General features: G+C 36.6%; 1 protein-coding gene across 3 annotated transcripts in view; it reads right to left on the bottom strand.

The window, feature by feature from the left end:
* Positions 1-13,629, bottom strand: part of NFAT5 (nuclear factor of activated T cells 5) — a 110,156-nt gene that overhangs the window by 54,173 nt on the left and 42,354 nt on the right. Inside the window, exons 2-3 of one of the 3 annotated variants that reach the window (XM_067536715.1) lie at positions 3,790-3,851; positions 2,773-3,331 (exon numbers count right to left, since the gene is read on the bottom strand). In XM_067536715.1, the coding sequence (XP_067392816.1) occupies positions 2,773-3,302 (530 nt within the window). In that variant the 5' untranslated portion in view covers positions 3,303-3,331; positions 3,790-3,851. Of the gene's footprint in view, positions 1-2,772; positions 3,332-3,789; positions 3,993-13,629 lie in introns of those variants that run through there. The other 2 variants (XM_067536716.1, XM_067536714.1) reach the window with 2 other exon arrangements.

The following is a 13,629-nucleotide window of genomic DNA, read 5'->3' as shown; positions in this document are numbered from 1 at the left end:
TCATTATTCTACATTTGAATCCTGAGTTACACCTTGCTTGGTAAAATACTCCACCTATACAGAGTTATTTTTTTGAAGAGGTGCGGATTGCCAATTATTTGGATTGTTTTCCCTTTCAGAGTTTCTTGAAATTATGGTTATTTTCAATCTAATTAGAAATATTTGAAAGGAATTTTAAATATTTCACTGGAATCCCTCTCATTCATCCCCGTTCCCAACTATAATGAAGAGCTGATATTTCTACTGTCCTTCTAAATTCAGTTACCTTTTACTCCCAGAATCAGTGGCATTCCATTTTCCATGCCTGTGCAAACAGCAACAGCAATATTTTACATATTCTTATTAATTAGCTTAGCAGTCATCCGAATCAAACAAATCATTCCGAACCAAGGCTGGTAGGGTCATTCTAACGAACTGCCAAAGCCAAATGCTTTTATTAGAACACATTCCATGATGCCCACTCAATATTTCAACAATCTATTTTTGTTTTATTTTTCTTCATTGTCTTAATAATTTAAAACGTGTGCCATATGAACCACAGCTGGTCCAAATGAAGACTTGAGACTAATAGTTAGACAAAGACCAGGCATGATTAAAATGCAGGAACAGGAATCCTCCTCTTTGCCCTGGAAAATCATCATTTTAATCCTTTTTAAAAGGCTTTCATAAACGCTCTTCACAGTTTCTATGGAAGTGTTTTGTTTTTTTTCCAGCTCTGACAGAAGACTAGAAGTCTCTTCTAAGGAAGATAGTATTTTCGTTCCATGAATTAGTGTATATAGCAAGTGTCATCACCCTCCCTCTCTCCTGAAGCCAAAATGTGAGTCAGCTAAGCTTGGCTGAGCTCCACTAGGCAGAAAAGCGAAAAAAAAAAAAGAAAACAAAACCAAAAAAAAACCCCCAAAAATCAACAGTCACTTATACAATCTGCATTTGTAGTGCCACATCTCTGTACTCTACATGTAAATCCTCCCTCTCCCCATTTCCATATTCTATCCAATTCTGATACTAAAGCACCTACTTTTAACTAGAACCTGCTACCTAGAACATTATTAAAGTTTTTCTTACAATCTAGATATATTGTATAATGCATACTACTATAATCAACCTTGTCCCCACTGTTCTAAAAGTTTATGGTTGTATAAACATAACCTTTCTTTTATCAATGCATGCTGTTTAGCTCCTGTTATGGTAGTAATGAACATTATAGTTTTGCTAGTTTCTTCATTATTAACGTTAGAGGACAGACATATTAATCTGTAGCTTACTAAGCCTGTTCTCCCTGTTAGGAGAAAACTTCTATGCACACGCAGTTCTTGTCTACAGGAAGAAAGTTCTTTCCATGGTAACGGATCATTGCTTTCCTTCCTGTAAGCTTGGTGCAACCTTGTTTCCTATCTTTCCAAACAACTAATTTATTAATTTGAGAAGCTACAAAGAACATTTTAAATACTTAATATTTTACTGTATTATAAGTTTATCCTGATGAACTTATCACCAGGATGTTGGACTATTTCACTGACACATCTAGACCACTTGTGGTAAACTGACAAAAAATTGTTACGTTGAGTAAATACTTTTTTTGCAGAGGAAAAGACAGGGTGGTAATGTTAACTGTATATCCTTTGTTTGGCCTGGTTCTCATCTTACCAAATGAGATATCTACCATGAAGCAGGAGAACACTCTGGAGAGTTTCTTAGAATCACTTTCTCAAAGCAACATTTTAAGTATGGAACTGCAATGACCCTGGGAATACAGACTAAAGGCTGTTTCCCTTAGGAATATGAAAAGCTCATCTTTCCCGTTAGTCATATTTTAATGTTCACCACTGGTGTGGTGAACATTAGAACACATTGCAAGCACATACATAAAAGTAAAAAATAAATCTACCCACTTGATTGCAGTATAAAAAGAAGAACTAAAGAAGCCACAGATAAAAAAACAAAACAAAACCAAGAACAAAAAACCCCAACAAACTATTGTAAACTCATGGACATTTTCTCTCTTTCTTAAGCAACTACTGCAATGTACTTAGTTAACAGTGTGAAGTGGGAGAGATGAGAGAACACCACCCAGGCGTGCCCACATATGAACACACACATGCACACAACCCAGAAGCACAGAGAGAAACAGGATTAGAGATTTATTTCTGAAAATCAAATACAGAAGTGAGTTCACACGAAAAACAAAATTTGGTTCAGCATATAATCTTAACATTTTATCAAACAAAAAATGAAAGACGTGTTAATTTAAATGCTGAAAAATCTTAACAAGCAATTAACTTCTATATGCATCACTCTCTCTATTTGATAAATAGAAAGAGACAGACATACGGAAGTAGATAAAACGTATCGACTGAGATCCTCACATAAAAATCAGAACAAGGAATTTTAGGGAAGACAGCGCAGAAGAATTCTAAGATCTGTTCAGTACTTATGTCTCTTTTTAAATAGAGTTTTTACAGATGGACATCCTTTAGGATCCTTTAGGAATCTCAATCCACGGGCAAAATGCCTTGGGTAATCCCACTAGTATTGGACTGAATCATTAAGCAAGCCTAGAATTTGTTATATTGCAATAAATCTGAGCTTTACTTCTCGGTAAAGCTTAGCAATTCTAGCAGAAGCTTATCATGGGCTAAGATATAAAGCAGCAGGAGAGGCTGTGTTTATGTGAGAACCTGAGTAGAACACTTGAGAAAAATCAAGAGTATGCTTTATTAGCTTGGTGTTACATATGGTGATAGAACTTTAAAAAATGTAGATACCAACCCATTTCCCGCTTTTGAGTTGCCTTTGCTGTCCGTGCTGAGCTGAGAAAGGACATAGTGAGGAGCTTTGGCACTGTCGGCATCAAATATATCCATGCTGGATCCTTCACAATCTCGGCGTTTGATCCCTGGCCTCTGCTTTGGATTTCGTTTGCGTGATTTACGTGGCACCTCAGTGTTATCATTGTAGGAACTGGTGCTCATGTTACTGAAGTTGGAGGGGGAATCCTCCATCCACATAATGCAGCTCTGCTCTGATTCCAATCCACACCCTTCATCCTGGCAGGACATCTGACTGTTATCCAGCAAATCTTCAGGTGGTGGTGAGATGTACAGGACTGTATGTCTCTTCGGCATTGACTGTTGCTGCTGGACTGTGTTACTGGTTAACTGCTTTTCACTTACCCCTCGGTTACTTACCCCCACGGCTGAGGAGCAGCTCTCCACTTGCATAGCCTTGCTGTCGGTGACTGAGGTAGAGTAAATAGTAGGACTGGAAGAGGTGGTAAAGGAGCTGCAAGCACCGCCCATGGAGGAAGAGGAGGGAGCTGAAGAAGCATCTGCGGTGTACAATTTAGAAGTAAATACAAGATACATGTTTTCACCTGTGCTGGCTATAGCAGTCCCATTGAATAATGTGATTTGTGAATTGATTTTTCCCCCAAATGAATATTTGGAATTTGGTAAGTTTTAGAATGTAAATGCTTCAAGCAATACAAGGTCTAAGCAATACAATATTATTTTTGAAGTTTCCAAATGGTACTTAAACTTTTGTGCTATAATCCATTATTTTTAAATTAACTTTAAGTCATAAAAAGGCTGCAAGCAAACAACAGAGCTTTTATTGCCTCAACGAACTAATTATTTGAGCATAAGCCATTTTATCTAAAACAATGGAAACCCCAATGCAAAATGTATGCTTGTAGTCCATTCAGTGCCAATTAAACCATTCATTATTAGAATTTTTTGAAAAGACGGGACTGTGCTTAGCCACAAAATATTAAAATAAGTTTCTAACCTATGAAGCAGAGAACTACAGGTCATTTTTAATGCAGACACTCCCTGCTTCAGAGGCAAATCCTGGAATAAAAATATGAGAAAATAAATGAGAAAATTGCTGCTGATTCCAGATATCAATTATAAAAGGAGAAATAAAATACAAAATCAATTGAATTGTAGGCAAAATGGAACTGGTACCAGCCACTATGATCTGATTATTTATTGTGTAGATTCAAAATAGGGACAAAACTGATTTGTAGCATGCCAAGAATGGAAAGATAAAAGGCCACTAGGATCTCAGAAGCTGAAGAAGTCAGTATCAGACTACATGTCCCGATCTCCCATGAGCTTATTAGATGGTCCCCTTAAATACTGAGAGTCAAAAGCGATACAGAACCAATTAGGGGACAGAGCTCTTAGTACAGCCATGCCTCAGTGTCCTCAGGAACATTAATAGGGTCCTCCATCTAGCTACCACATAGTCTAGCAAAAATGATTTGACTGACTAAACCGGGAACTCTATAGATCAGACTGCCCTTGATATAGGAAAGCAGGGTTAAGGGTTAAGCAAAAAAACAGAAGATTTTTGAAGAGCAACAGCATAATTTCTACTAAAGGTTTTCAGTTTTTTTTTTTTTTTTTTTGGACAAATCTCTCTCTCTGGACATAGGTCAGCAAATGAGGCAAAAAGAAAGAAGGTTAAAATTCAAGTAGCTGTTTTCAATGACTGCAGCTTATTGCAGAATAACTCCCAGAACTTTATGGTTTTACATTAAATTGTAAGCTCTCTGGAGAAGGAACTATTTTCTTCTGTTTGCATGGTGCAGAATACACCAAAACTCAAGCAATAAATACCACCACCACAAACTTCAATGGGAAATAAACCTATGCTGGAATAACCATCGTTAAACAGCAGATATTATTGCTGAAGTACTGAGGGTAATATCTGCTGCAAGGAGGAAATCAGGTGTTTTGTTTTAAATCCAGAGGTAGGAGTCTCTGATAAGCCATTGAAACCTGATGGAATTATTTCTGTAATGTAGAAATTAAATTAATTAATCTGTATTCTATCCAGTTTGGACCACTGAGGAAATCTCAGAGAATTAAAAATGGGGCAAAAAACAGTTTTTTATTTAGCCACGAAGTGCATATTTATTTTCAGGTATGGGTAAAAGTGAGAAAACCATAAAAGAATCAGTATATTTGTAATTAAAATGGGAGCATCAGAACCATATGAAGAGACATTAAAGCTGAAGATTGTTTTAAAAAACAAGCAACTTAATCTGATGTTTTTCTGTTGTAAGTGAAATTAAAAATAAAAACTTAACCACAGATAGGGGTTAAGAGAAATTCAGTTGTCAATACAGTTTATGAATAAAATAACTCTACTTTCAACTATATAGAAAAAGACACCCTTTCTCCACCTCCTGGACAAGATGAATGATACCAGTTCCATTTTTCAGTTTGTTCCTTGGCAAATGTAGTGGCTGAAATTGGAGGATTCAGTCACTTTGAACTGCATTCAAATTTAGAGACAAATTTATCTTTTTAGTAGCATGCATTAATACAATGCTTCTTCTTTAAAAACATTTATAAGAATGAAAAAAAAAACCTTCATCTAGATATTAATTTCAGTGACAATATTTAGGAGCTGATTTGCAACCACTTTGAGTTGAGAAAGATTGTTACCATACAAGTTTTTACCTTGTTTTGTTAGCAACATCATTAGTTTCCATTTAGCATTTGTAAACTCACCCACATAGAAATACAAGTGTGCAGCATGCACACAGCATGTGTGCTGCATGCAGCGTTTGCAAACGGAATACATGAAGCATGCAGCAATAATGCTGCAGACTTGTCCTGCTGCACAGCAACGTTTTTTCTTTTTAGGTGTCAATCCTTTTACAGATAAAACTAAACGCCATGTACAGCAGAATATGAACATGTCATGGATCCTGCCCATGATAAAGACTTTAAATGGAGTAATAAATAATTATACACCTGACCGGTGAGGCAGGTAAAGTTCTAAAATTGGGAAAAAGGCGATCACCCCTCTGCAGAATTTAGTGTTATGGATTACTTCTGTAAAAGTTCTGTAGCTTGCTAATGTTTACTTTAACATTAAAGGAGCTCTTCTAAAGAAGCACTCAGGTGAAAAACCAATGTTGCAGAGGGTAGCACTTTCATAGAATCATAGAATATTAGAGTTGGAAGGGACCTCAGGAGGTCATCTAGTCCAACCCCCTGCTCAAAGCAGGACTAACCTCAGCTATATCATCCCAGCCAGGGCTTTGTCAAGCCTCAGCTTAAAAACCTCCAAGGATGGAGATTCCACCACCTCCCTAGGTAACCCATTCCAGTGCTTCACCACCCTCCTAGTGAAAAACTTTTTCCTAATGTCCAACCTAGACCTCCCCCCCCAACTTGAGACCGTTGCTCCTTGTTCTGTCTTTACACATGTCAGTCAGCATTGGGACACACCAAATGGTGAGCATATCCTTCACTTAAAATACTGCAGTGCATATCCTGCCTAGAAACCCAACAGATGCATTTTATCTTAATTTTTGTGGGAAAACTATTTAAGCAATATTATTTATTAGCACAAAGCTAAATAGCTGGTAACACCAGCACTGTCTGAGGACACCAGTGAATAATAATACTTCAAATTTTAATCATAAAGACTACCAGATGTCCCAATTTTAAAGGGACAGCCCCAAAGGGCTCTCTCTTATATAAGCGCCTATTACCCCCCCATGTCCCGATTTTTCGGATTTGCTATCTGGTCACCCTAACCAGGTTCCAAAACAAATTTCTTTAAAAAATATACTTTGAAGGGAATGTATATTCTCCTACAGGGACTAGTTGCACTTGTATTCCCATTATCAAGAATGCCGTTGTGTATCAGTAATGAGGGACACAAATGGCAAGCTAAACTAATACTGTTTAATACAATCCAAATATCTCTCTCTTTTGCTATATATTCTCAAATGTATTCAGATACTACCATGTAACTGTTAAAATATGTATAGCTTTGGGAAGTTCAGTGTTTTTCCTATAATACCTCAAAAATATACAAAAAGCAGCACAAGGGTCATGCCAATCACAGAAACAGATCATTTATTTTCTGCCCTTATACAAAAACAGCCAAATTTTAAATGTATTTTTGATAAATCAGTGTTAAAAGTGCTTTCTAAACTTCTTAAGTTATGCCACTACTAAAATAGTGCAACTATTTCATGTTTACAGGTACAGCCAATAAGCTTCCAGCCAATTTATCCTCTTCCTTTAAAGTGTAAACAAGTAGGGTCAGCCACCATTAATTCATGAACGAATAACAAACCAACATATTTTACATAGTTTCATTTTGTTTTTTAACTCTAAGTATATTTGAAGCCAGTGACAATCTGTGCATACATCTGAAACATAAAGGGGATCCCTTGGTTGAACAGGCCGTATTTAAACATATTTTATTCTAAATTTTCAATACTTTAATCTTCATTGTTCCTGTTTTAAAACTTGAGACCATTTTTTCATTTCCGACTTTTTGAGAAATTATCCAACAAAAAAAGAAATTGTCCCTAAGAATACAGGAACTGAGAATACAACAACTGGAATGTCAGATAATCATCAGAAAACCTCCACTTGTGAACTGCAAAATTAGAGTGTAAACAGACCTTTCCCAATTTAAGCATTCTCTTTTTGATTTAGGGTGTGAATTATTCACCATACAGACACATTGGGGTGCTATTCTTATCTGATGGCTTAGATATCTCTGCTTTAGCCATGTTTACTAAAAACCACAAATATTGATGTTGTTTACTTAGATATTGTTACTATATTCTGTATGTGCAGATTCAAAATATAATAAAGACTGAATATTAATAAGACAGCCAGTTTTCTTAAAATAAAATTATTTTAGAATGACAATTTTATATAATATAACACAAGTGCATTTTCATGGGATATGCAGCCACAGGATCATAAATGCAAATACAACAGGTCTGCAAGTGTATTTTGAATTTAAATCCTTTCAGATTAGAATATGGTGGATAACTGTTGGAAACTAAAACCCTTTGAGCTATTCTGAACACCACCTCTACACCAGATAAAGTAAATAGAAATAAAGAAACCAATTTCCATAATTTGTTGCCTCCACTACCGCCTTTATTTCTCCATAAAGGCAAATAGATTGATACAGAACAAGTAGTTTAACACAAGGCATTTCCTGTTCTCTTGCAGGCTCCACAATTTACACATTAATAGTCAGATGGAATCCTATGGTATGTAAATGAAAGAAACTAAATGAACCAAGAATTGTAACTTAACATATTTGATCAGTGCTGGAGTTTGTAATGCAAATCAAGAAAGTGCAGAAAAATAGGTATCCTATTTCTAGAAGGACTGATGCAGTATTTCCAGTTGGTCATGGCATGAGTTCACTCATGTTTGCTTCCAACAGGCTGAAAGCTATCTATTTGTCACAAGTGCCCATCTCCCTTTCGGGCAGTGAAGCAGTATTTTTTTCAGAGCCTCTTCTTCCTATGAATTGGAATAATTTAGGCTCTTTCTGAAAATAAAAAGCACCCGGAAAGCAGGCAGTGGGAAAATGGGATGCAGTGCCCATGTGGGACAAATGCATGCTACCAAATTCACAGGCTAGTATTATCAGGAAAAGTGGGAATGCATACCAAAGAGCATCCCCAGGTGTAAATTAGTGCAGGATTTTGTTTTACAACAATTTGTTTATTGAAAAGGAAGGAAACATTAGATCCTGATTTACCAACTGTGGCCACATTATATATTTCTATATTCTATAATCCTGTGAAGTCAAACAAGACTTTCAGCCTTTAAAATAACTAGTAAAGAGGGGAGAGAGTAGAAGATCACTGCTTGCCATGGAGGGAGTTGCAGTCTTTAGATATAGCTTAAGGGGTGCCAATCCTTGTTCACTGTCTCCATAGAAATCCTTCAGTTCTACAAGGATTCTCAAACCCTGAAAAGAAAGAAATGCCATTCCACCAACATTTAAAATATTACAGCTAGCTTGCAATGCCAGTCACATCCCACAGTGGAAATTGCAAGATTTCAAATGCAATTATGTGAGAGACCTTTTTGTTTTTTCAAGTATTTCAATTACCTGTGCATGAACGGCCACTACACACAGAAAGCCATGAAAGAATCCTTATTTTTCAGAAACTAGTATGTTTCCATACTACAGTGCCATACTACAGGCTGTTCAGAAAACCATTTGTGATAAAAATGAAAATTCAACACCATACAGGGTGAAGTTTGGGACATTTATAGGCCTAATGCACAGAGTATGGCCCTCCATGATATTTGTTTATATACCTTACGTTTTATATTCTTGGCAATATTGGACGTTTTCAGAATAAAACAGAAGGATACTACATACAAAATGTCCAGCATCAACCCTGGTGTTGCCAAAGGTTTAAATGTTATGAACCAGAACTTACAAAGTGGCTGCAAACCTGCTTTCAACACCTCACATGCCAACCTTGGGTTTCTACTTTTCTTCTTTTAGTATTACTGATGTAAAGTAAAAAACTTCTTTTGTAAAGTTTAGTTTTCAATCAGTATCAATCCACTATTTAGAAAGAAAAAAAAAAAAGAAAGAAAAAAGAGACTTATGAAGAAGTCTGAAAACAAGACCGACCTATACCCTGGGTGAGATTGGTTGGGTTAAGTGTCTCTGGCACTATTTGTCTTCACTATTGACAGACACTGTCACAACCCACCACACGATGCCTGTCTCTGAATGGCGGAGCTAGAATGCAAGTTAAGTGTATTAATAGAGAAAACAACTAGCATCCCAGCAAATATAATAAAGCAATCCAATTAACCAGTTATTAAAAAATAGTCACACAGATTCAAGGTAGGCTGGTTATTTTAATTTAAATTAAGCTCAAAACAGTTTCAATTCCTACATTCACATGCTGAAATGAGCAGTGCTTTATACCTAGATTAAATACATCATTCAATCTGTTTTTATATAAAAAACACCCATTATTTACACTCAAGTTTAGAGATACAAAAATGGTAATTTCTTACCTGGAACTTTTTGTTAGTGGTTCTCATCCACCAATTCAGTTTAGTAGGTTTTCCCACTCAGAGTGGTGTCAGAGGTAATCAAGCACATCAGAATTCTTTCTACACCTCCTCAGCTGCTCCCTCTTCCAGCTCTCACCTTTCATCTCCCCAACTTCCTGACGTAACCAAACCATCTTAAAAGGAATAATTGTGTAATGCCTTTACTGGTGGACCAGAATTATGAAAACCATCTCCAGTTAGGAAATGATCTCTTCTGTTCCTCAAATCTGCCAGTTCCTTCCAAAAATATAGTAATGTTGTGGTGAACTAAGTAAGGTTTTTTTATACCACTATGACAAGGAATTTCTCCCCAGTAATAGGTTTGTTCTCTTTTTCCTTTGTTTGTTTTTGCATTATTCTTATAATAAGAATGGCGCACTTTCATACTGAACTAATGTCAAAACCACCTTAGTGGGTGGGCTTTACTGGGTATACTTCAGTCCAAAGAGAAGGCTGAAAGCTACTTTGGACTAGAACAGAAATAGGAATTAGAGACCTAAAAGTCTACTGCTTCTTCCATTGTATGTTTAGGACTTACAGGGAACATACTGCCAACAGAAATTTCCACGAAATGAAAAGTGTTAGTGAGAAACTTTCCTTTCTTTGACTCTCCCAGTATATATCTACACATTATCACCATTACACACACACTCAGAATGAGGGAACATCCTTGCCTTAACTGCCACCAAGCTAATTAGACACTGGCCTCTCCTGGACTGTTAAAACTATCTTCATGATAGTGTGTGCCTAGAAGTGACATACTGGGAGTGAAGTTTAGCAATAACTTGATCATAAATCATTTGTATTACAACAGTGCCCAGATGCCCCAGTATGCTAGGCACTGTACTAACACATAGTCAGAGGCAGATCCTGGCCTAAAAGCTTTAAAAGCTTTATTAATCTTGTAAAAAAAGGGAAGCAATTGATATTTCTTAGCTGAAACAAACCTGCTATAGACAGTTTTCTTGAACACTGTGCATTCTCTGAAGTGTATCCCCCTTCGAACGCCGTCCCCTGAAATATATGGGAGGGCACTTCCAGTTCATTCATCTGTTGTCTTGTGTTTAAGGAGATGGCTTTCTGTCAAGCTGACTATGAACAGAAAACTTTCCAAGACTTTGGACACCAGACCAAAAACAGATTGAGCTTTTTATTTCTCATAATCCAGTCACAACATAGCATCATAAACTGCTATGTCAGCACTCATATCACCTTTGAAGATTCTGGTAACTGCGTCCAATCGAAAGGAAGGACCAGTGACTGACACTGGCAATGAAGTTCATCTAGAGTAAATACGAGAAATTTCTGCTATTGATATATGAGAATAAGACTAAGAAAGGATGAGGTCCTGTGTCCAATCCTACAAAAATTCAGTTTCCATTTTCAAACTTGATTTGCAAATAACTGATTTGGATATTTTAGTATGATTATTATCCAAAAGCTTCTTCAGCTTTATGGAGGAAGATAAAATGAACCCAACCCTTAGTGTATGGTTGCAAGACTGGACAAATGACTAATTGTCTGGCTCTTGCATTAATTAACAAATGGGCAGCAAAATATTTTCAGAATTAAATGTGCAAAAATGATTATGGCAAGTATTATGGAGTACCCGCAGCCCCCAGGAGAAGTTAAATTACCTCTCTAAATCTGCCTCCTTATATTGCTTTTTGAAGAAAGGAGCAATCCATATACCCCCAGCTGTAATATAAATTTAACTTTTTAGTAAATACTACACTATTATAGATGTTTCAATTACCCTATTTCACAGGGACAAATTTTCAAAGATTCAGAAGTATTACTCCTTCTGTTTAAGTGAATACCAGATTCCACCTGCTCCATAATACCTCAGATCTCCAGGATGGTGGCTAACCAAATCCCACAGGTTTTTGTTTTGTGGGGAAAGACATAAGAAGAATGTGCATTCGGATACATCTTCAGTGAAAATTTGACCACACAGGTCTATGCTACGCTCTCTCAAGATACCAATATTTATTTGTACATATTGGTACATAAAAATATCACTCAACTTGTCGGATTACATTCTATATGTGGCAGATGCAATTTAAGAGGATTCTGTGGACAAGCTTCAGGGATGTGGAGTTTGTGTCCCTGTGCTTACTTTAAAAATACTAATTGATTGTTTTATTAGAGATAGGAAAGTTGAGACAGGAATTGAGAACAGCCAGAAAACCAATAAAATGCAGGAAGGCTGTTCCTAATGGTGCGGAATAAAAAATATGAAAGAAGGATCTATTCCCCACAAAATGGGAACAAGAGATCAAAAAGACACTGGAAAGGACGCATTCCTTACTCCATCCCAAAGATCTGCAACTCTCCTTTATTAAGATTCTATTGGAGGGAGAAGAGAACAGGACTACAGCTAGCAGACAGGACACTCCCTTGAGATTTTCTGTGTAAGGGTAGAGAGGATTTTATTGTACATACCAATTCAGAGAACAGGTTCACCCTTCAAATTTACCTTTCAAAAGCAACACAGCTTGAAAGTGCTTAGGAACAAGGGCTCTTGTATTTGAAGCATTCCAAATAGAAGATGATAGAGGGTTTCTGAATTATTATTAAAAAGGAATGTAAGAGAAAAGATTTAGATTAGCATTTTGAATAGCCTTGTTTAAACCAGTTTCGTAAAAACCCATGTCCTTCAAATGTGAAAAAATCCCATCAACATCTGAGAAATACACCTGAAGAATCGGGCACCTTCTTCTACAAAGGTTTGAAAATGCTCATGACAGGAGCATCAAAAGTGTAGGTTCCTGGAGCTCCAGCCACTGATCTATGTAAGTGATCAACTCCAACTATAGCCTAGATTAAGACTGCATCATCTGGATCTGCAGCTGAAAGATCCTAATGAATCATCCATCTTTCCTGTTAGTAATATGCTCATGCTGGCTCACATGTTATTCTTTTTCCTGCCCTCTGGATGAAGATGCTCCCACATGCAGCGGTCTATACAAAGAGCTCACAATACTAGTCTCTAGTGCTGGTGCATATAGGGATCCCCCTTTTCCTCTCCTCCTTTCTGGAAGTCTGACAGAACTAGGAGCCTGAGAAAGAAGCTGAGGATATCAATTTTGCAGCACAAAATTCTGGATTCCTAGTTGGTTATACTTGCCTGATTGACATTCAAAGAGTGGGTAAAACTCTTCATCTGAATTGATGAATATGAGATACACATTTTATTGTTTATATTAACATTATCAAATGTGTTCATGAAAATCCAATTATCACGACTCAGATTTAATATTTTTAAACTGACTTATAAATTGTAAAACAAATGTTAAATGGTAGAACTAGAAGTCTGTTACTGCCAGGCCATCATACCTGAAAACAGCCCATCCTGCTCCTCCAAAAATCTGAAGAGGTAACCACACCAAGATTTTTATGTAACACATTTATGTGGAACAAAACCTCAGATCAAAGCACCTGGTGGAAAACCCTACAGTAATCTGATTTTCAGCCAGATACTGTGTCACTGTGTGGCTAGGGAAGCAGAAAACAAATTATTTTAAATCTTAAATGAGGGGCTAAAAACCCTATGATTTAATCTTCTCCCTGCTTCCAGTCAAGTGTAGCTGCATAATTTTATTTATTTATTTTTTTTACACTACATATTAAATACTAGAGCTATTTCTAGTTAACTTCATCTCTTTAAAAACAACAATGTATTTAATAGGCTCACCTATAGTGATGTAGGTTTGGACTATAATATTATCAAAACACACTGTAGTTTTAG

Source organism: Emydura macquarii, unplaced genomic scaffold (assembly GCF_026122565.2).
Source record: "Emydura macquarii macquarii isolate MOO-44397 ecotype Brisbane River unplaced genomic scaffold, CSIRO-AGI_Emac_v2 contig_3647, whole genome shotgun sequence".
NCBI lineage: Eukaryota > Metazoa > Chordata > Testudines > Chelidae > Emydura > Emydura macquarii.
Note: the sequence above shows the minus strand (reverse complement) of the source record. Positions and strands in the feature narration are given on the sequence as shown.